We start from the raw sequence: 23,813 nt of genomic DNA, 5'->3' as shown, positions 1-23,813 counted from the left end.
CTTAAGAAAGACAAAAAGAATTTGCCTTGGTCAGAAGTAGACAATTAGTCGCAATTCTGTTGTCTTACATTTCCTAAACTGTATTTGGAGTTTTGTATTTTTTGAACAACAGGATGAAAAAACATGAAAGACATGAAAGACATGAAAGCTCCTATTCCTGGTTCTCCGTGTATGACTCACAAAACCATTCGCATGTGGGGGATAAATTCTGAGCCTCCTTTCAAAGGAAGCCATTTATCACAGAATGTGTTTTTTTTCTTGAGCTTTAAAACTTGATTCATGATTGATTATGCTTTTCTCTGAATATTTTTACATTAACTCTTTCAGTAGACAAAACCATAATTCATGACAAAGGTGCTCCAGATGAGCTGCGATCTGACCGTGCAAACACAACACAGGCTGTGAGCACAGGAGCTGCAGTGGTGAAGATTCTGGGTTTGAAACTCAGAATATTTTAAACCAAAACACACGACACGTCAAAACCTTGCAAGACTTACCACAGGTCTGTCAATCCCTATAGTAATTACTGTCATCTTAATAAATCTTATTACTGAGGGGTCCCCCATATACAGGGCAGGATGTATATACAGTACAGGTGGCTCTATTTGTACCAAGATAGTCATGAAATAAGGCATTCTGCCCTGACAGCTGAATAATGCCTTTTACTTTACTAAAAGCACTCTGTGTTTTCACAATTCATAATTGGCCTGGTGATCAAAACACAGATGTTTTCCTTTCCTCTCGAAAGAAGCATGTAGCATGTGCTGTTACCCTCAACACAATGGGAGATGGTTGTGAAAATGTGGTCAGACATAATGTAGGGATAACAAAGCAGAGTAGCCAGGAGGAGAAACAAGGATGAATGGGATTTTTTTTCCTTCATTTGTTGTGGGAGGGAGGCTGAGTCTGCCAGAGGCAACAGGGTTTTAAATTCTAGTACTACAAACATGACAGGCTGAAACTGAAATAATCCCCAGGTCTCATGGGAGATAATGCTGTGCAGAACCGATGGATGCTTTGCTTCTTCATGCGAGCATACCTAACGGGATTAATTGATCAAACCCACTTGTTATTCTGAGCGTCTGCTTCGAACATCTGCTTGGAGACAAAGTGATACTCCACGCCTTCTTTCTCGTGGCTTTTTTTGGGTCTTGTGGTATCTGGAAATGCAAGGCAGATGCCAGGGGCTCCTTTAGTGACTGCAGGTACTGGACAGTGGGGGTCAGGGTCTCAGACAAGAGAGGAAGAGCTCAGGCAAGTTGCTTTGACACGAGTGCTAGATGAACTGCTGAGTGCATTACAGTGCAGCTCTCCCGCAACACCACAGGGATGGAATCAAGACTCCCCTTGCACAGCAGGCTGTTCCAAAACTCCACAACAATCTCTCCCAACTGCATGTTTTGCAGCTCTGCGCCGAGGATATGAAAATATCAGCCTTTTGATGTCAGGCCCTGTAGGATGCACAAGGCTAAGTTAACGGACACTGCTGTGTTTGTGTTTGTTCCACTTGGTGCTCTTTGTCGTGACACTTTTTATGCAGCACATTAAAGACACCTGCTGCTTTATTCACAACGCTGTACTGCAGAAGTCTTGCTTTCATCCCTTACTTCAACATAGTAAATATGGCACATGGGTCTCTCAATATAGAAGGCAATTGAAATGTAGTTTAAAACTATTTAGAAATCATTGCTTACATACAGACAATAAGCACATTTACCCAATAGAACAAAAAAAAAGACTGGAGACAGCCGCAATGCGGAACAACTCAGTATTAGAAAACATTTTCTTCCTAACACTGACAACTAAAGAGACCCTCAGCTACTGCTTCAGGGGAATTCTGGATTTGTTCATTTATTGCCAAGGCCATTTGCCAGGGGTCTATTCATATTGCTGGTGCAGTCATTTTCTTCAGATTGTGCTCGGGAGTGTAACTGGAGTGTGCTAAACTGTGTACTGCTACTGTTGTTCAGGCTATACCTAAACTATATTATATTACATTATGTTTTCTGAAACCTTTATTTAAAGCTTGCAATTTCTGTTCAATCTTAAACATGTTGTCACAGTCCAATGCAAATGGCAATGTTTGCTTCATTTGTGCACACTACAGGTAATTTCCTTGTTGTGCTAAACAGCCTGATGTTGCAGTAGGAGAGTGAAGTAAGAAGTGGATTTAAATCACTGAAACTCTCACATAGCTGAATCCATCTCAGTTTGACCAGCAAAATGACAGAGTTTTCACACTGCTGGACACTAGCTGAAAATCCATTTTCTAACAGTTTCATCTAATTCAGCGTCATGGGGGAACTGGAGTCTAACCTGGCTAGCAACAGGCACAAGGCAGGGCAGACCCTGGATGGGACGCCAGTGCCTCACAGGACACACACAGACACACACAGACACTCACCCCAGGGACAATTTCTACAGAAGCCAATTAACACACCAGCATGTCTTGGACTGGGGGAGGAAACCCATGCTAACAAGGGAGGAACATGCAAACATGCAGATACTGTAGTACCCCAGGATTCGAACCCAGGACCCCAGGGCCGCGGCGACACTGTTAACCACCATGCTGCCAATCAATGGTTATATGTTTTTGCTCATTTCTTTTGCTTTATTGCTGGCAATTCAACAGAGGTTGAAAGTGCATTCTGTTTACTGCAGTGCCACTGAGCTATACGTTTCATGAAATAGAATCATCTGGAAACAAGCTAAACTCCCACCTCCTCCTTTCATACTGTCTCCATCAATCAAGTCAGCATGAGTGACAACGTCAGCCCCTAATCTTTAATCTCTTCTCTCACATGGGTACAAAACTCTTTTGTACTTTTCAAATATCACTAAGCATCTTACTGTGATGAACTGTTAGTCACGTTGTATACACACATGGTAAGTTTCCATTTTAAGGACATTTTTTCACACAAAGCCAAGAGGGTCTGCTGTTGAAGCAGCCGTCCCTGAGATGTGATGACCAAGCTGCCCACTGTGAATTTAATTAGAAAAGGAAACATGCTGGAAATGTTTACTAGTTGATCTGGGTAGACAATATGGACAGTAAATAATGGATATTAGCATATGCAGCATGTTGATTTTAATTAAAATGTTGATTTTAATTTAAAATGCTTTTAAATTAAAAAGTTTTACATAAACCTGATTTTAAATTTTGCTTGGAACATATGGTATTTTTTAGCTCAAGACACAAAATGGCTCTGATATCTCAAAAACCAAGAGATTTATACAATTGTTTTAAAAATCTAGACCAGGTGTTTCAAATGCAATTCAAGAAGGGTGTTTTTTGCCAGCCTGATTAGTCAATTAAATGATTAAACCTAATCATTTTCTAAAAATAAATATACAGAAATGTTCACATAATCCTTTCACGTTTCCTTTTCAGTAAATTCCACAAGGCATTTGTGTACATTATACAGTAGGTACAATTACCTGTAAAAATGTCCTCAAGGAGAAGTATTATATTTATGCAGCTAATTATATAAGTAGACCAACTATGGAACAGAGAATGTGGATGGACCAAAACCCAGAAGACCACTTGGACCAATTGAACTGAAGACCGCTGTTATAGAAGTTTTCAATGGATTTCTACAGGCAGACTTATTGCTACTGCTGTTATTGAAAGTGAATTCATTGCGCATGTAAAAACTGTCAAAAACACATATATTTCATATGATGTATAGATAAAATCAATCGTCTAGTAACATTCATTTAAATGTGCAGTTGTTCTTTGGGAAAAGGTTCCTATATAACATTTTAGTGTATAGCTTATTGATGCAGCCTTCACAAAGAAGTACCACATCTCCAAAACTCCTCGTTCAGTTTTTATTCTTATAATCTGGACATGCAGCATTTTAAACAGCAGTGGAAAGCAGATATGCTCCCAGTATTCTCTAAATTAAAATTGCTACTTTAAATTACAATTACCACTGATGTTTTTGTTGGTATGCTTTATAAAAAAATAATGAATTATTAAAAATGAATAACTTATTACCAGTACATCACATGTTTTTATTGATATTTATGAATGCGGCTTAATATTCATTAATATTTCATGTTAGTTATGAATAGTAACATCATTGTTATTACTATTGCTGTCTAATAATAAATGGAACTAAACGTTAATGTCTCATAAAAATTCATCATCATTAAGGGATTATAATGTTGCATTACATAATAAACTGTTTCTAAGTAACAGTTCTGTCCACACTGATACTTTTCAAAAGAGGGGTGTGCAGTATCTGATTCCTTGTGGTAGAAGTGTTATGAGGGCGATCAGCAGCAGTAATGAGCTGAACACAGGAGGCTCAGGTCTCCTGTGCTCATGCTTCACTGTGTTATACAACTCTCTCCACATGTGCTTTCTCTCCAAAACAAGGCCACAGCATGACTCACGTGGAACTGCTACTCCATAGCGCTGAGGGTTCTCTGCAATGACCTTCTGCTTCAGCTCATTGATCCGAGCTCCCAAAGACCCTGCAGTATTACAGGCACAGACCAACATGTCTTCAGCAGGTGCTCAGGTATACAGTATGTGTCTTTCCATAAAGATGAGAACTGCACTTTATCTTCAGCTGCACAGACTGCACCTGTAGATCCTGCCTTATACTTACAGATTACTGTCCCAATTTGCTATGCATGTACTGCACATCTTTTATTCTTTTAACTTGAAAGCTGTGGAAAAGGTATTGTGTGATAACACTTTATAACCATCTATATTCTGTATCATTAAAAAAAAAAACTTCTGCAGTTCTGCTCTGAAAGCTCCTTCAGAAATTAAAAGTTCAACAGCTCCATCCAGGAGGGTGAAGTCCTGAACTACAGAGCAAAGTCACCAAGAATCTCACAAACCGTCAGCTGAACCTGCATTAACCAATCCTCTCAGGCAGTGATTGTGTGCAGTTTACAGAATACAGACCTCTACTATTAACCTTCATGATACTCTTCCGGCATTGACCTTCTACATGCTGTTGAAAGCAACAGAATTACTTTCCCTGAAGTGAAATCCCCACACCTCTCCTGTTTCCAGTAATGATATCAGTAACGTGGAAATAACAGTGGGCCTACTGGCTTACCGATGAGCACAACAAGCCTGGGCCTCTCATGAGGCTTCTGCTGGTACCGTGTAACTTCTTCATAGGTGAGGAACTCCGGTTCGCTGGGATCGGGCAGCCTGGCCTCTGCGTTTTGCCGGTCCTTGCGACTCAGACGGAAACTCCTCCGAAGGCCAGCTAGCAGAGAGACATCCAGACACAGTTTAGAAGACTTAAGCCAATGGGGTTCTGCTACAAATACAAAAGACAAATCAAGTTCATTCACCTCTGTTATTTTAATGTAGATGTATGGACCAAAATGACTACATTTTAGTACCAGTTAACTAATTTACAGGCCAGATTTAGGCCACACACATTATATGTATAGTATATATATTAGGCAAAGCCAGAGTATTGGCTTCAACATTTATGGTTGGGTATCTTCCATACATCTTCAAACTCTTTATTCAAAGGGTTGTGAACAACCTTTGTATGGCACACACACAACACAGCCATGGTCCTGAAGCGGATTCCCTGGCCTTCAAGAGACAGCTGGAGGGCTCTGCCTCCTCTCATGTATAACCTTTCTTGTGTTTTTATGTTCTTTAACACTATTAATCTCGTGCTATAATAATCACATGGTGTGGAAAAATCTAAGATGCTCTTTATGTCACAAATCCAATCTTAACTATGAGTACTGTGTGCTAGTGGGAGAAGGGGAGAAGGAAGTGTTTCTAACAAAAAACAAATTAAACACAAAGAGCACATTTTTGCAAGCGGGGCTCGTGTCATAATGGTCCACTTGATACAATCTTCAGACAAAAATCCAAAACATATTTAACTCCTAGGTTAATACTGGTTTCTCTATAGATTATAAAACCAAGGGAGATAATCCCATTTCTTAATTACTTTTCTTATCAATTTAATATTTGTATCTGCTATGGTTGATCTACTGTATTTGAAGAACTTGATAACAGTTTATGTTTCATTAGTTCCACCCACATCATCAGTCAGGTCACACTGCACAGCTGCATTGAGCTGGGGGGGGGGGTTTGTGTATAGAGATTATTAAAATGCAAATTTCTAAAAAAAATCAGGAATTCTTGACTCCAGTCCAGCTTTCTGCCTCTTTTAAATTTTCTGTCTGTATTCCAACTGACACTGAACCACTCCTTTGTGAATCTCAGCACGTGATGAACTTAAAACATGGTTGAATTTTGACCGGCACAGTTGATCAGAAGGTCAGGTTTTGGCAAACAGCAATGAGTGAAAATGCTGTCTCGCACAAATTAACACAAAAATCAAACCCATAAGGATATCCGGATCCACATCGCGAAAGGGTAAAAAAAAAAACAAGCACACATGAGCATCCCTGAGAGCAAATAAGACTGAAGGTGACTGTAAAATAAGAGCAAAACCTGAATTTCCCGGGAAACAAATCAAAATCCAAAATCAAGCAATGAGACAACTGTGCCTGAATAAGACGGTAACTGTACCTGTGTAATATTCCCAGGAAAAAGCTTGTCCACAGGACGGCGCAACTGGTTTACACTTTGGAGAAACTATAACTGGTATTAGACCATTAAACCAACTTTACACCTCCAGGAAAACGTGCGTTATCTGTGCAGCGCTTCCAGACTCGGAGCTTTGTTCTGTCCATTCAGGTGCACAGTGTTATTTTTCCACACAGCTCACACAAGCAGGAGCAGGGCCTGTTTCATGATCTAAACAGAAGTATTTTGCCAAATAAACTGCACTCTATGTACAGTGTAATACATATTATTATAACTATATGTTTATCTGCCTTAATCAGACAATGTCTTCCTCTCACATGATCTATCATTTGTGATTTTATTGACACAAACATTAGATTTGTGAATGATTGCTTTTTAGTGCTTACAGCTTAGCTTGACTTTTTATGGTCGTATTAGAATGTCTCACATTTTTCAAAATTATTAAGCAGTGTGAGAGCAGGAGAACTGGTGATATATAGGTATCCAAATATGCCAAATTTAAAATTGATTTCACATACAGGAATGTTGATTAGGATGGATGGAGGTCAGCTTAGACAGGCTCAGCCTGCACAGTAGAAATGCTGTGATGAGGACTACTGACCTCAGCTTCCTTTTTCCCCAAGTCTGGGAGAAAGGTCAGCTGCCACTACTCTGAAGAGCTCTACCAATGACAGCAACAGCTGCAATTTTAATAAGTGATCTCAGGGAAACTCTTGTTCAAGGTTCCCTGTCCGCAAGGTCTATTGTCCAAAATGTTTTGTAAGCTCAGATCTTGTTTAGATCATCTTAAAAGACCCAGGAAGTATTGTACCAGGGAAGGAACACAGGATAGGATATGAGCAAAGGAGAGAGGGAAAAGTGCATTCTGACCTTTATTTTTATTCAATTTAAAAAGTTTCACTAAACATCATTATTTCTGCACCCGAATTCCAAAAAAGAAATCCATAGGGATCTGTGATATTCCAAATGAAGCTAAGCCACTTAAGATCTTAGTCACATCAAGTTTTGTTGAAATAAGCAGGACACAATTTAATGAGTCTAGTATCATGTTAAATAAATTTTAGGTCAGTAAATAGTTGTTCAAAGGTCCCATTGGACTGGATGAAACTAAAGTAAACTTCAAGATTTTTATACAGGAGGACAAATGCCAAAATGAAGGTAGCACTCACAGGGCATTTAGTACAGAGTTCTGTCTTATCCACGATTCATCAGCCAATTAATTAATTTGTCAATGCATTTTATCATCAAGCTCCTCATTCACACACAGGGAGTTAAATGATTTTTCAGATTATATTTTTTTATTTTACAGTTCTTTGAAAATGGTTATCTGTGCTAAACCTCACAATGAATTCAATTCTCTCTTACTGTACTACTTATTGTAGACCACCCCACCCCCTTTCCCACAATTCCCTTCTCCCCTTGCGCCCCAGGTCGGCCACGCTTGTTCAAGACCGCTGAGCTGCTTTTGGCAAAGAAGCTAAGAAGGCATGCGCTCACCTATGTACTGTCCATTGAAATAGCCCTCACAGTCACAGTCTTCTGTAAGGAAGCAAGCAGGGAGATAAGTGGGGTAAGCAGAGGGAGAGAGGTTCTGGAGACACTGTGGGAAGCTGGGAGGTGATTTCAGGGTGCTGGTGCAGGCAGGCAGGTGGGCAGGCAGGCGGGCAAAGAGGCGGCCAGGTAGCCTCAGCTTAATAGCAGGAGGAGACGATTACAGAGATGCCAACAGGACTGCAGAATCTGTCCTGGCCTGAGGAAGGAAAACAGGCAGCACCGCAGGCACAGGGCCCCCTCGTCAGATAAGCTCCTTCCCTCGGAACCCGGCGATCTCACTGCCAGGACACCAAGGACCTCCTCACCGACATCAGGGATCACCAAATGTTGTGTAATCAGCTCAGCGTGCAATTGTCAGGCTTGGCAATTATTGCACTACGATCGCGGAGCTTATATAATCAACACATGCTCAATTTTGCATTTTAATCTCTTTCTGGATGACCCATTGCTTTTCCTTAGGATGGTCCTGGACACACATCGTGGGGGGGGGGGGGTGGGGGAATTTAAAAAAATAGCATCATTTTAACAAATACAAACACAGAGCAATGACAATTTGAATAGCAAGAGACTTTCAACCACAAATCAATATGATAAGGAATTGGAAACAAGTCAGTGAAGTCGATACAGAACGAACTGTGTAGAAAATACAGGCCTGGATCCTACTACACACTACAGGCTACCTGCATCACTCCCTTTGTCAGTGGGCATGGGTTACCAGAGGTCTTCAATAACTTAACTCTTCAGATCGTACTTCATGTTTTTTTTCTTATACTCTGCTAACAGCCGATGGATATGGTGGGTTCTGTTTTTAATATTAGGTTTAACCTTCTTAGAAGTACTGTAGCTATTAGATATATATTATATAAAGATTTTATTTTTACTTTGGCTGAGCATACTTACATACAATGTACCAGGGAAATACTAGGCACCAGCGGGGAGCCACATTGAGACACGCCCCTCAGACTGGGACAGCTCCTGGCTGCCCTTTCCTTTCGTTCACGGGTTTGTCTTCCGTGCAATTAGCAGTATGAGCCTCTTGGTCGGTGCAGGTTTATAGCCTCTCAACCATTCTCATTTCCATTCCCAACATTAAACATAAGAATCAAATGATGGAGTTATGTGATTAGGTTAGGTCTTGGTACCTGTTTCATATAGGGAATCTAAATTCCTGTTTACCTGTGTTTACCTGAGCAGGAGCTGTTGCTGAATTGTGTAAGAGTGCCCCTGAAGAAGAACTGCTGATCCTACATACTGTATACAGGATACATATGGTCATGATCCATTCAGGCCTGATGGAACTGTGCACTGAGTAGCCACACACTTTGTTACAAATGGGGAACACGTTCCCGTGGGCATTGCCAGAGGACACTGAACAGTTTCACACTATTGTGCTCCATGGTGATGCACTCATGCAAGCCGTCACAGACTCAGATGATGCTCCCATGAGCAGATGCAGTGCCATGTGGTGTGTGGTGGCACTGTCCATCAGAACAGCACAGCTGCTGGAAGAGTCAGGCTAATTTTCTAAATGACGTTAGAGAACGGAGCTGAAAAGGGAGAGGCAGAGGACAATCCTAGGCTGCAAAGCAGAAAGAAAGTGTGAAGCACACAATGCTTCAGCTGCTGAGCCTTTTCAGTTGGCTTGAAGAGCACTTAGCAACAGAAATGCTGTGTACAGTATAGTTCTTTTTTTGTCATTTTCAATGTGAATCAATTTCTGCTTCTTGATAAAAGCCCTGCATATTAAATGTTCTAATGAGTAATCAAGTGATTTTCCAAGGATGTCCAGTCAGAATTGTTCCCTGCTGTTCACCAGGAACATAAAAATGATTATATAATGTAAGACTTACTGTAATGAATCAACCAGCAGGGTGTTAGTTACAATTACTGGATACACCGTTCTTAATACAAAACATTGATTTTCTCCATAATTCATTATATCAAAGCAGAACTTTGAGCTCCATGACTATGTTTAAATAAATTGATGTAATGAATTACAGTTATGTATTTTAAGAATGTCACTACCCACCTTTGTCACAAGCCTGATCATCTAAAGTTTGCAGTAAAGGAAGAAAAGCACACACTTGTCATTGATTAAGACATTGTACACAATTAGAAATATCCATTGTCACTCACCTCAAGTTATTGTTATAACCCTGCTTTCCTCTAAAAAGAAACAAAGGCAAATATCCTCCAGTACATGAGGAAAATTTTAAAAAGTGCACAGAAATCCAGAGCAATCAACAAAAACATACACAAATAAAGGGATATACTGTACAGTGAAAACCATAAGTACTGGGACAGTGAAGTGAAATTTGTCATTTTTGCATTGCACAAATGACATTGTTCTTCAAGATCCAAAGATTGAAATGAGGAAGTATATAGAATTTCAGCTTTTGTTTTGCATACAGTCATAAACCTTTGCGCCTAATTTAGAAAGAGCATTGAGTGCACTCAAACAGGAGATGACTGCTGTTACAGCTACTGATGCCCAGCTGAGCGCACACAGATGGTTACATTGCATTCTTAATGACTTTGTTCTATATTTAAACTTTGCTGTCTGCAGGTAGGCAATGAGTATCACAAATACAACACCTGGAGTTTGTCATTTTCACCATCGACTATGGCCTACATGAGGAAGAAAAGGAGTATGTATAAAGTAAAGCACCCTGACATTGGGCTGTTTGTTTCAGCACAGACTTTAAAGATCTGCAAGAACAGTGGTCACTGGTCTTTTCTTTTACAGTATAGTAGGCTTTGAGTGGTTGTCATGTGTTTTTTGAAGAAATATTACATGGCAGAAAATAAATTCAACTTAAGCTTTCCCCTCTTTTTAAAGGCTGTCTGGGCCTGATCTGACAGAATTTCAGCTTGATGCTGTAGTACAAATGCACACTGCTAAACAATTGCAAGATGACATATTGCTGAGCTATGGTTTTCTCCACTGGCTTTAGCTAATCGGATGAGAATCAGATTAATGCAGGATAATGATCCTAGAATTAAACAGTCAAGTCCTTTTGCTTACTGCTCCAGACTGCTTGACAGCAGATGACACACCACTGCGGATTGAAAACACCACATTTCCTATCGCAAATGTCCTTTTATACTTTCAGGTTAGACTTTTTTGGCTGAACATCTGGATCAGCAGTGAAGCCGCTTAACTGATATCACTGGAATTGTTGTTTTTTTCAGGTCATAATATAGGAGCAGATGAGGAGAAACGAAGAGGACACGTCACAGCACCAACAGCAATCATAATGATAATGAAAGGAAGACTTACAAAGGGGTCTTTTGGGTGATTTGGGATTCTGCAGTGTTCCCATTTTTATCCGGTAAGCTAGACGCCTAAAAAGATATATTGAAAAATAAGTACATATCCAGTGATCATCAGCAAAATAAGAAAGAAGCAGTACAATAACATTCAGCACCAAGCTGACTGGTACAATTACAGGACTGGCTGCTTTAGAAGAATATTTATGACTCCATCCAGCCAGCACTGCACCTGCTGGTCCTCTTCTGGTCCTGCTGAGGGCTGAGGCACGACCTCATTCATTCATCCAGGGCTGAACTGGCTGCTCATGATTTTGGGAGCCTTTGCCTGGTAGAAACCTGCCAGAATAACTGCTTCCAAGCCTTGTTCCTTTAACAGTTATTTGATCCTATGGTCAGCATTAAATTAACAAATTGAAAGTGCTTCTTAGGAGTTATAGGTTTCTCTCACCTTCTTTGAAACCTAAGAACATTTTCTAAAACAATCTGACCTCATTTCTAACCCTTTTTTAATGTGAAAGCTGAGAATTATTGAGAATCTCTTGCAATTCCAGTGTAATTCCAATTTAATTCCCCTTTCTTTATACTGTGCATTTCAATTAAAGCACATCTCCTTCTGGTTGACCTTGATGTCTTACCGTTCCTGAAACTGCTTGGAAGGAACGAGTCCGGCCCGCAGGTTGCTGTCCCCCACTCGCTTGGCCTGCCACCACGTGGGGTCGTCCTGGCTGACCACCTGCAGGATGTCGCCGCGCTTGAAGGGAAGTCCCGCCTCCTGGCAGGGCGTGGCCTTATCCTCCGAAGGGACGTAGTCGAAGAGAGCTCTCATGTATACCTGCGGCAGAAAGTCACCATGATCCTCAGCGACACGGTCTGCTGCTGCTGCTCTGTGGTGTAGCGTGCTTTTCTAATTCTACCCTGCATTTGAAATAGTCTAGTGTTTCTGCTACTGATCTGTATCATGCTTTATCATCTGTAAAAGGAATATTTGTCAGAAATTCCGCGGTTCCTTCGCTTCTCACCTGATTAAGTCCTAAAAGAAGGTTATTTCACTTCTTAATGAGATAACTAGTTGAAATAATACAGAACAGAAGCTGAGAGCCACAGGACCCTTGGATGGCGCTGAAGAATCAGGTTTGCCCACGGCTGATATACAGTACAGTGTATGTTAAATTCAGTGTTTTTAACATGGGCAGACTGGTTTTTATACACTGTTGCTTTCCTTTGTAACTCAGAGGAAGAGAAAAGGGCCTCACCTTGCTTTCCTTCAGGCGATCCTCCTCCTTTATTGCAGGGATTATTTTCAACGTTATTGACCCCTGAGACTGGGACTGAAAGAGAGAGAAATCTTTGAAGGGATTTGGCAAGCAATCCATTTCAACACAAGCAATTGGACAGAACCTCTGTTTAATAGAAGCCTGTGACTCCACAAAATCCAGCTGTCACGTATACTGGCACTGAATGAATACAAAAAAATCAATCCTTTGAATTATTTTGGTCCCTGACTGAATGTATCCTCCTATGAGAAATCTTTCAAAAATCCCTCAAAAAGTAAAAGATTTGACAGATAATGTTCAGAATAAGCCAATTTAAAACCCAAGAAGTATGTATTATAAGTGAATATTTTATTTATGGCTTCCACATCTATATTTTGTCTATGTTTCTAAGTAGAAAGAGAAGAACTGGAAGCAGATGTAGAAGAGAACAAAAAGAATTAGAATAAGGGGAGGAACACAAGCAAATTAGGAGCAAATTCAGCTACAGTATGGGATGAAATGCTTTGAAAATCCAGAACTACAAAACAGCAAACTACAGATTCTGTTTTTGTTTGTGTATCAAAAGCTGTGATAGCTGTGACACGGATGTACAAAAGCAGTACAAGGAGTTTTCCTGATACCGTTTAAACAATTAATTTAGCAATTAATGAGGTCCTAGAAATATAGGTGACGTTTTGTTTGATTTGTTCCCATTATCAGGTGTTTTATTCTATCCTTCAATTTTCCTTTCAATTTCAGCTCATCTCATTCTCTATTGCTAACTCTTTAAAGAGTCAACAAGCCTACAGCTTGTGGTTGCTTTAAAGCAGACTAGCCTGTTTCAGCACAATCATGTTTAACATCACATGCATCCCATTCTAGATCCAAAACTGATATAGTGGAGCACAGGAAAACAAGAAGGAAAAAGCCAAACGGAATTCCAGCTCCCGTACCAAAATCTGACTGATTTCGTCTGGCCTTTTGTGGATGATAGAAATTCCATTGACCTCTCTCAGCTCATCCCCGACGTGCACGAGACCTGGAAACACAAAGCAAATGCAAAAGATTTCATTTCACACTCTTCCCCAGAGGCAAACGCTGCACCTCTGTCCTCATGGAGGGTATGGCAGGTGAATTCTGTGATGGCAAGTCATTTTGTGCGAAAACAGAAAAGACTACAGGGGGGGCTGATGCAAGTATTCAAAATCTCGACAAGGCTCTGACAAAAGTCAAGCAGGCAGATTTCTTCAGAATGTACATGAGAACACAAGTGGATAATATGTGCAATTGCATTTCAAACAACCAAGAATAGAAGGCCATTCTTTGTCCAAATGGTTGTGAGAGTTACCCAGCCATGTTGAAGGTATTAACCTGGCATCTTTCAAGAAATGGCTGGCTGAGATCCTTGAATTAATTAGCTACTAACTACCACATGCTAAAAGTGCCAAATGGTCTAGTTGTAACCCGACACAGCAATGAATATAGGACCCCACCTAGTCTAGAAATCTCCAAGCACAGTGAAAGGAGCTGAGGATGTTCAAGGCTGTGTCAGCAGCTTTGCTCAACAGATGCTGGTTTATTGTCTGTCCCCCAAACTAGGAACCATTGGACATCACAGCTTTTGCCATAATGCTCCACAACTTTGAAATGCTCTTCCTACTATAAATGCTGTAGGAGATTCCAAGTCTTTATAGGTTTTTAAACTCATTAAAGTTGCTTTTCATTTCTTTTAATATAGCTTGTCATGTCTTTCTATGTTTGTATTACTGCCTGTGTAGTGCTGTTTCTTAAGTCTTTGTAATTTGTAAAGCTTTGAGATGTCTTGGCATACAGAATAATGAACACATGTATAATGAATATTAATAAGTATGTTTTATACTAGTTATGCTAGTATTTTTTTTCCATTTACTGCTGAAACTCATTGTCCACTCGCAGTCTCTGGTCCCACACACTAAGTACAACTAAAGATCCTTCACAGTCCTTCCAGTACCGGAGCTCATAGAATCACCATGGTTACCACACTCTGCTCAACATCCACATTTTAATCGTCAGGTCATGTGACAGAGGCTGAATGGCAGAAAATCTTTTCTCTTCACAGTGGGGGGGGGTCGCATCCAATTGCATCCTGTGATATTTTTCTCAGTGTACCTACAGTTTTTATAAGTACATTAATATACTGTTCTTAATTCTGTTCCATTAGTACTTGAAAAACCTTTTCACTAGAGTCATTTGTTTTAAGGGTAAATCTAAACACGAAAAATTAGTCTGAGCAATAAATAATGATATAGAATAAATGAGATCATCCTCTAGGATTTGGATCACAGAGAATGTCAGAAGAATACAAAAAATAAATGTAAAAAATCATCGTAATTTCACATTTGTGGCATGAATGCAGTTTGCTTATTTTTTATTTTCTTTTAGTTTGGGATTCTTGAGCTTCTGTCATCTTTTCAGTGGACATGAAACACCACCAGGCCCACAAAGCACAACACTGGCACATGGCAGTATAGTGTGGTCTATATATGGTATAGTTGGTCAGGGAGGTGGATTATGAGTGACTCAGCGCAATCAGTTTTCTTGGTTTGATAAGCAAAGTAATGCTGAGTCAACACCAACTTCTGATACTGGACCTTCAGTCTGTGTTCTGCTGGTCCGACTCGGCTGTGCAACCTGGGGATTCTTTCCTATGCCGTGGAGAGCAGGTCAGATTTTCAAATCAGCAGAACAAAACCCTGGGTGTGTGAGGCCAGCAGAGGAGACAATGGGTAGTGATGACCTTTTCAGCCTCCCAGGAGGACTGAGCCACACCGGAGAGGAAGAGTCGCGTGTCGGGACACCCACCACTCCGGTCCGCAGCTCCACCCCGCATGATCCTGGCCACCACCACAGCGCCCGTGTTCTCATCCCGCCGGATCGTCGCTCCCTGAAACACATCGGAGTCTTACATGGGCTCTGCACTGTGGGTCCTCAGGGAAGCTCCAGGGATATGTGTATCGTGGCTCTGAGGTCTGAAGTACTAACTCATATCTTATGCTGAGAAAGAGCATGGAGCTGAGCAAATTGCAGAAAGGAGGGATGTGCACGTGGATGGATGGCTATCAATACTCATTCCCACAATTCATAGCACCTGCATGCTCTCGTTTTCAATGGTCTGTGTGATTGTTTGAGAGAATGTTCATTTAATCATGTCGGGGCCCTGTTCCAAATTAGATTGGATTACTACATGGCTAAACAAGAACTCATCTATCAGCCTGTGGTCTTGATTAATCTGATGGGCTTTTCCACTGAAATGCCGGCTGCTACATTTAACTTTATATATGGAAGAGACACATTTTCTCTAGATGGTTCTGCAATCCTGTTACGAAATGGAAAGCCTAATTAACATTCATTTCCATAATAGGTAGAATAATAGTCAAATCTATGTGGACTCACAAATACTGTACATATGATTTAGAACTTTCAACACCAGTTTCAAGCATCATGAATATTTGCATTTTCAGCCATGTACAATTTTTACTAATATCGCAAAACTGTTTGTAAGATTTGAAATTTCAACACACCAACTCAGTCTCAACATTTCTATCCCTATAACACAGCCCTTAGGCCTGAAAGACAGCAGCAATGTCGCTAAAAGAGAGAGCTCTGTTTTTTTGGAGGTGCCTCACTTTAAAAAAAAGCAAAGCTGTGCCACCTCCATTAACTAATTACTGCAGGAAAGAGACAGGGCAGCTTTTTGAAAAAAACTGCTTGAGAAAGTGTTTCCAGCTCCACAGAACTGGAAACTTGGCAGTGGAGATGTCTGCCTTGGCACAGGCCACAGTCTGATAGATGAATTCTTGTTTAGCCCTGTAGAAATCCATTCTAATTTGGAACAGTGCCCTGACATAATTAAAAGAATATTCTCTGAAACATTCAAACAGCCCACTAAAAACAAAAATATTTTGTACAAAACAAGCAGTTTTAATCACACCCTTTCTCTTTCTCTGGTGGTAATGCCAAATGTCATGTACATTGCATATATGGAGAGGGGGCAATCTGTCTCATGTCACGATCAGAGGCACGTGGCAAGAGATCCTAGCATTTCTCAAGCTTATGTGCATATCGCCAGGCAGACCCTGGACCACCTGGGATCTAGAATCCTCGGTGGGCACCACTCACCAGGGGCTCCTTGTTCTTGACCAACCGGACGATCTTCACAGACTCCTCTTCCAGCTCATCCTCAAAGTCATCCGGCAGTGGGGGCAGGACGGGGTCGAAATTCTTCTGCGCCACTGTGTCGTGGACCACCAGAACAGCCTGCGAGGGAGACCAACAGGGACGATTTGTATGGAAAAAGATGAGCAAAAGAAAACTGCCAACCTACACGGCAGTCTAAAAGTATAGCGCACACCAAAAGAGTGTACACATATACAGTACACATGCACACTTACAAAGCTGCATCCCACATCACCATCATATCGCACATTCCCTTTTTTTCTGAGGGCCGTTGTCATTCCTGCTTTCTTGTTAGTTTTATGTTTAGCTATTATTGTAGTTGTTCTCATTATTTTAAGCAATGTATATTGAATTTAACCACGAAGTTTCCCTTTAAAGCCTTTTATTTACATCCTGTTCTGTCTTATATTGTCCTGTTAGTCCTGCTCTGCTTTATTCTACAGTACGTGTCTGACTGACCTAACAGCTACGTTTTTACTTACTGACCTATATTTTTACATTTTTGTTGAATTTGCATTATGAAAATAAAGTTAAAAAATATACCCTGCAAAAAATAAACCAGACCAGACAGGATTCACGAGAAAACAAAGACTTCTTACAGAAACACAGTAAAAAATTCTGAATTAATTTGTATGTTCTGTATTAACAGATAGCCAGTCACATTTCTGAAATACTGAATGTCTCCTTAGTGCAGTTCTATTTAGTAAGCTAATTGATTTAATTTGTAGACGGGGGCAAAAACACTGATTTGTGTTTTTGTAATGTTTTGTCTAAAGTAGATAAAACTAGAAATGAAGGGAGACCTTGCTTGTTAAATCAGCAAGACCAGACTTGCTTTTCGATGAGTAGTTTGAATTGTAAGGAAGCCAGACCAGTCAGAGAAGGAGTGAAGGAGCACAAGTGTGCCACAGGGACAGTACCTTGAGGTGGGGAGCTGTCAGTAACTGTAGCAGCTCCTTCTCTTCGCTGCTCATCGGCCCACTCTGGAGCTCCTCAGCCACCTATAAGTGAACAGAACAAACTCCTCATTTTAAAGACTTCATGTCCCTTTTCTGACATCCACAGGTACTCTAATATATGAGCTTGATGGTACTATCGAGAGCTGAAGCCAGGTGAGGGAGATTCCCAGCTCAAGCTGTGTCTCACCCCGATACTCACTGTTCTGCCCTGGGCATGTTATTGAACGGTTTGCTCCATCCATGAGAATGTTATTGATTTTACTCATCCCACTCTTTGACAGAGTTTCTGCTCCTAAATGAATACAATTATTTATACATTTATAATGAAGGAGCTGGGCATCTTCAGTTTTAAATAGAGAATACTGCATGGGGACCTCAAACCCCATGGTGGATTTGGAACGAGAGTGTAAAGTACATGAAAGTGCACTGTACTACAAAACTGAAAACAGGAGGCACTTCTCCACACAAAGAGTTACGGGAGAGTGGAACAGGCTACCCAACCTTCAGGTTGTCGAAGCTGAGACCCTGGCTTCTTTCAAGAAAAGGCTGGTTGGAATAATTGGATCAATTACCTATCTAATGAGTGAGATGGTCCAAATGGCCTCCTCTTGTTTGTCCCCATTCTTATAAAGATGAAATTATAAACTCTCAGCCAGTGCACCTTTTTGTGTCCATTGTCAGGTTAAGCAGATGAATTAATACTCAGTTTAGAAAAGAAATGGCAGGATAACAAATTGAGATGAGGGAAATTTCTTCTGAGTCATCCCTTCTCTACATGCATTAAAATCCATTATCTCTCTTGTCCAACAAAGCACTTAATCCCTCAATCTAATTTACTGCCTGCCTTTGTTACGGATGTATTCTCAGAATCATCATCTCCTCTCTGAAAATGGACACTGGCTTTGTTTCCATGCAGTACAGCTCCACATGACAGTAACATCTACAAGAAAAGTGCAATCAGTAGCTTAACAAAGGTGTAGCATTCCCGTTGTGTTTTCTTTCTTCTCTTTTCAGCATGAAATAAACTATAATACTATAGAACTACTAATACTTGTTCCTTTGCATTCTCCTAGTCCATTTTCTAACTGCTTCATCTAATACAGGGCTGTGGGGGAGCTGGAGTCTATCCCGGCAGGCAACAGGCACAAGGTGGGATACGACCTGGATGGGACGCCAGTCCATCACAGGGTACACACCAGGGCCAATTTTCCCAGAAGTCAATTAACCTACCAGTATGTCTTTGGAATGTGGGGGCAAACTGGAGTAACCGGAGGAAACCCACGCAAATACACAGAGAACATACAAACTCCGTGCAGATAGCACCCCGGGTCCACACTGAACCCAGGGCCAGAGTACTGAGAGTCAGCAATGTTAACCACTGTGCCAAAATGAGCTCCCCATTGGAATCTCTTAATTTGAGTATGATGCTTCTGAGCAGTTTTCACTGAACAGAGCAGTATTCATGTTTATCTGCAGTCAATGCAGTGTCTAAAGGTGCACTGCCAGTACCTTAGCTGCGGTTCAGTAACAGGATGCTGGGGTTTTGAGGGGAGCATTAGAGCATGGCTCAGCATGAGTGGAGCTCTGTGTGACGACTGAGGCTCTTCTTGTCCCGACAGGGCTTGGTCCTGGACACACGCAAGCACAAGCCTGCAGAGCGCTATTCCCTAGACAACGGACCAGTCCGCCATGCCGAATGGTTCAGATGGAAGGTTAGATCCTGCTCTCTCCTACATGTACTTCTGTCCCCCTGTGTACACTGTATTTATAGAGGAAAAGGTGAAGGTTTATTCCATGCTGAGACGAAAAGAAAAGAGACACAACCTTTCGGCTGTGGAGCCATCTTCGGGTGTGTAGAAGGCTGAAGAAGGTGTGAACACCTGAAGAAGGCTCCATAGCTGTAAATACTGTGTCTCTTTTCTTTTCCTTTCAGCTTGGAATAAGCCTTTACATGTTCCTTTGCAGCCCACACGTGCTGACGCAGCTCCCTAGTTGAATTCTATTTCTATATTTCTTGCCTTCTGGACTTGTCTTTGCACATTTTTCTCGCACCCCTCCTGCCTGCTTTACAATCAAGCTGCCATTCCCCCAGCTAGGAGAGTCATGTCAAATAGCTTCTTAAACATTCTTCCCTCTGCTGGTCTTATCAGGATCAAACCGAAGCACTGAGATCAGGCAGCTCTGCTCCGCCCAGCCAGGGCTCAGCCACAGTCCAGAGGGCCCAGAGACACACAAAGCTACTCTAGAACACGCTGAGAATTCTGATGAGTTCTGGAGTCCGACACTGTCTAGATTTCAAAAGAGGGTGACTTCACTTCTGTAACTCGCTCGGCGCACTGAGCCCTGTGACATATACTGTACACCTGCATCTGCAGGGTACTGTCCTGTCCTGTACAAGCAGCCATTTATTCTTACCTCACAGATTCATGAACACTGCCATGGCCACATAAATCAATTGACAATATGAAGCAGCTATAATGGTGACAATAATATGAATGGGAGCTGTAACTGCCATATGGATTCAGAGTGTAAAACCGTATCTGCCCTGGGTAGAGGCTGCACAAAGGAAAAATATATTTAAGTTATTCAAAAAAAGAAACAGAGAGAAAGAAATACATGCACAACTTTCTACTTCTGTGTTTTCATTTATTTGTATGCAGTAGCTATCTTGTTTTCAGCTGCTGTAAGAATAATGCTTACTTCATTCACTGAGTCACTCAGCCCTCTGAGAATTGTTTTCTGATTCATGGCTCACTGACATTATTCGAAAAAAGGGATTACTTTTTCACAACATGAGTGTTGAGCTGTGCTGTCTTATGACTAAAATACCTAATTATTTATACCACCAACCTGATATACCTGCAGTACCACGGCCATCACTGTCTAAAATACCAGCGTAAACATTTGTTATAAATCATGCATAGGCATTATTACTCATTTCATTGCAGAACTTCCAGACACACCTTCAAAGGTTTCTGGGTAAAACCTGAAAATAAATCTTAAATAATATTGGAGCTAGAAGTATGACTTGCTACAGAGATGCAGCTATTCAGTTCTGACTTTCTGAATAATCTTTCTGATTACGAAACCTGGATTCTATCCATCTTCCTATCAAGAGGTCTGTTGAGATGTTTCTGTTGTCTAACCTTATGAAATACCAGAGCTCATTAATATTCACATGCCATTATATCTCAGCGCCTGCTGGCTCTTAACACCATGATCCAGAAAAGTGTTTCTTGCTTTCTGGTTTCCTCTTTCTGGCAGGGGGTGGGCAATTTTGCCAGAAAAAAAAATCAGTTGAAAGCTTGCAAGTTTTTCCTTCTTACCTATTTTTCAGCTCTCAAAGTATGGGAAAAATACAGCTGACATTTTTTTTTTAAAAGTTAGGATTCCCGTTAAAGACCTTATTTATGGAAGCACTCCGGGAAAATGAGAGACACTTACTGTAGGTATGTCGTGCTGATTAGCCCTAATAAGACAAAGCAGCTGTCTGAGGCTGCTAAGCCTGACTTTATACACAGGACACTAATCAGAATGTCATGTCTCGTTAGATGGTTGTGCTTTCTTGGTTCTCTTTAAATGGTTTTGTAGCTAATTAACATTCACATTCCTATAATCTCTTTTAAAGAAAGCGCAAGAAGAAAGAAAGAAGAATTTAAATGAATGGCTTAATTTATTGTGTTAACAGCTTAGGTAAGTACAATTCAGACTTGCTTTATCCTTTCTAGAATAACAGCTGACATGTGATTTACTATATGCTATAAAGAAGAAAAAATAAGTAAAGGACAAGAAAGGCAAGTGGAAATATGGTAGAGAGCAATTTCATGAAAATAAAAAATACCAACACAGGCACTATTGTATAACTTGGAAATTCATACAGCAGTGGTATAGCTTAGTGCAGTATTTGTTGTGCCACTTGGTCGTGTAAGAAAAAAAAACATATTCTTTCTTTTGTAATTTGGTTCCTGAAACAGCCGTGAGCTGAGCTCCATTGTTGAGATACTTACATCCTCAGCCAGGGAGGAGGCGCTGTGAAGGATGGGAGTTGGGCTCTGACGCTCATACTGGCGAAGCTTCTCATGAATCTGGAACACAGGGACAACGGTAAGGCTGGCTTTCAAAAGACCGTGACATTACCCCATCCTGGTCTGACACAGAGGACACAGGAGGGATGGCTGGGTTTTTTTTCAAACTACCACAGCTTGGGCCTGAAAAAATAAGAGCTTAAACCTTTCAATTAAAGTGCAAGTCACACCAAAGTTTGAAGCATGTTCCACGCACAGGCAACTTGAACAGGAAGAGCCTGTCTTAGACACCACCTGATGTTACAGTACAGTGCCTGGCCAACAATCAGACCTTTGCACACTTTTCATATTGCATTGCTTTAAAGCTTGTAGTCATGATTGTTTGAAGTATAAATTAAAAGTTGTTATATACTGTACATCACCTGTTCCAAACATTAGAAGCAAAAAAACAAAAGAAAACAAAGAGAAAGCAGTAAATAGATAATTATTTTGGAAAAAAAATGGAAAAGTATAAATTGGATAAGTATTCCAAACTTTGCTGTGTCAAACCTAAAGTGATTTTAATGCACAAGATTAAATCAATGAGCCACACAATGTATTTGTTAAAACCCAAGGTAAACTAAACATAAACAGCTACTACAACATTTAACATTCCCTAATCAAATCTATCTGAATTATTGTGAGGTGTTGCTCATCAAAATGTGTTCTTCTCAACACCTTCATAATGCTAAATAGTCATTTATTGCACCACAGAAGACATATCCATCTGTAGTAATCTGCCACAGAAGTAATGTTTCTACCAAAAATAAGAAAGAAACACAGAGGGGAAAGAGCAGAACACACCGTGTACGTACAGAAATGACAGAGGAATGAGCAGCCTTAAAGATGCAAAAGCACCTGCAATAAAACACCACACACCCAGCAGAGCAGGGACAAGCATATTCACGACTGCTGGCCTGCATCTGAGCCTCACATAGGTGCTCATACAGATGTCCATGAAAAAGACTGACACTTATCCCAGAGGGTTGTCTTGGATGATTCTGGGATGGTTAGTTTGACCCTGTTGTTTACGATATCGATGCGCGGTGGGGCCGAGTGCAGACATGTCTCATACTGACAAAGTGGCCAGACTTTGGCTCTGGAGTCTTTCAGTCCCCACTCACCTTCATCAGGTAGCCCAGGCTCTTCTCGCTGAAGACGTCTCTGAGGAAGACCATGTCTTCTTTGTGGTTGGCATCTGGACGGAGCTGGGAGGTGAGCAGGGCCAGCGTCTCATGCAATCCTGCACAGAAGAGCACCCCCTGCTGGTCATACCACTTGACTCCTCACTTGAGAGGCACTGCTGTGAGAGTACCTGGTAAAGGCGCTCTGTGGCATTACTTCACTTTGTATCTTTTCTTTAATTTGTCACAATAAAATGATGCGAAGTGGAGGGTTAAAATATAAATTTATCTAATCGAAAACTACAAATTTAATGACTGGCTCTCTGGCCCGCTAAGCGGGGTGACAACACAGTGAGCAGGGGTCTCAAGCTAATTCATTAGCTTGAGTGTCTTATGTCTTCTGATTTTTTTTTCTCTGAAACTGAAACAGTCAATTAAACAATTAATTTAAAGTAATTATTTCATTAGGTTTTCTTTTCTTAAGGTCTTTTACAATTGATTACACATAACATTCACTCCATTAAAGGCAAAGATCCCTGGAAGTCCCCTTGGAACCTGATTCAAAGGCTGTCAATTATGCAGTTAATTAAATAATTAGAACTACTATGCACTGTAACGGAGAACGCTGTTGGAACAAAAACCACAAGACGCTTCTAGAAACTAGAGTTTATCAAGAAAAGTGAGAAGTGTTCTCTCACATAACCTCTGAATATTAGATAGCGGGCAAATCCGTATGCTCTGCCTGCATTCAAACTGTTGATATTGTGTGAGGATCTTAAGATACGTAAAATAATACACATACATGGAAAAACCAGCAT

At 40.8% G+C, this 23,813-nt stretch overlaps 1 protein-coding gene across 2 annotated transcripts in view; it reads right to left on the bottom strand.

Moving 5' to 3' along the window:
* LOC148814563 (MAGUK p55 subfamily member 3-like) overlaps positions 1-23,813 on the bottom strand; it is a 43,403-nt gene that overhangs the window by 6,631 nt on the left and 12,959 nt on the right. Inside the window, exons 3-17 of one of the 2 annotated variants that reach the window (XM_088906071.1) lie at positions 22,996-23,114; positions 21,815-21,892; positions 17,769-17,849; positions 16,792-16,929; positions 15,475-15,556; positions 13,587-13,672; positions 12,634-12,708; positions 12,016-12,212; positions 11,388-11,452; positions 10,137-10,157; positions 8,051-8,092; positions 6,536-6,601; positions 5,082-5,237; positions 4,402-4,482; positions 1,067-1,160 (exon numbers count right to left, since the gene is read on the bottom strand). In XM_088906071.1, the coding sequence (XP_088762197.1) occupies positions 1,067-1,160; positions 4,402-4,482; positions 5,082-5,237; positions 6,536-6,601; positions 8,051-8,092; positions 10,137-10,157; positions 11,388-11,452; positions 12,016-12,212; positions 12,634-12,708; positions 13,587-13,672; positions 15,475-15,556; positions 16,792-16,929; positions 17,769-17,849; positions 21,815-21,892; positions 22,996-23,114 (1,381 nt within the window). The remainder of the gene's footprint in view (positions 1-1,066; positions 1,161-4,401; positions 4,483-5,081; positions 5,238-6,535; positions 6,602-8,050; positions 8,093-10,136; positions 10,158-11,387; positions 11,453-12,015; positions 12,213-12,633; positions 12,709-13,586; positions 13,673-15,474; positions 15,557-16,791; positions 16,930-17,768; positions 17,850-21,814; positions 21,893-22,995; positions 23,115-23,813) is intronic. The other variant, XM_088906070.1, reaches the window with a different exon arrangement.

The sequence above is a fragment of the Atractosteus spatula genome, chromosome 26, assembly GCF_055471065.1.
Source record: "Atractosteus spatula isolate fAtrSpa1 chromosome 26, fAtrSpa1.hap1, whole genome shotgun sequence".
NCBI classification, from domain to species: domain Eukaryota; kingdom Metazoa; phylum Chordata; class Actinopteri; order Semionotiformes; family Lepisosteidae; genus Atractosteus; species Atractosteus spatula.
The sequence above is the reverse complement of the archived record's forward strand: the minus strand, read 5'-3'. Positions and strand labels throughout refer to the sequence as shown.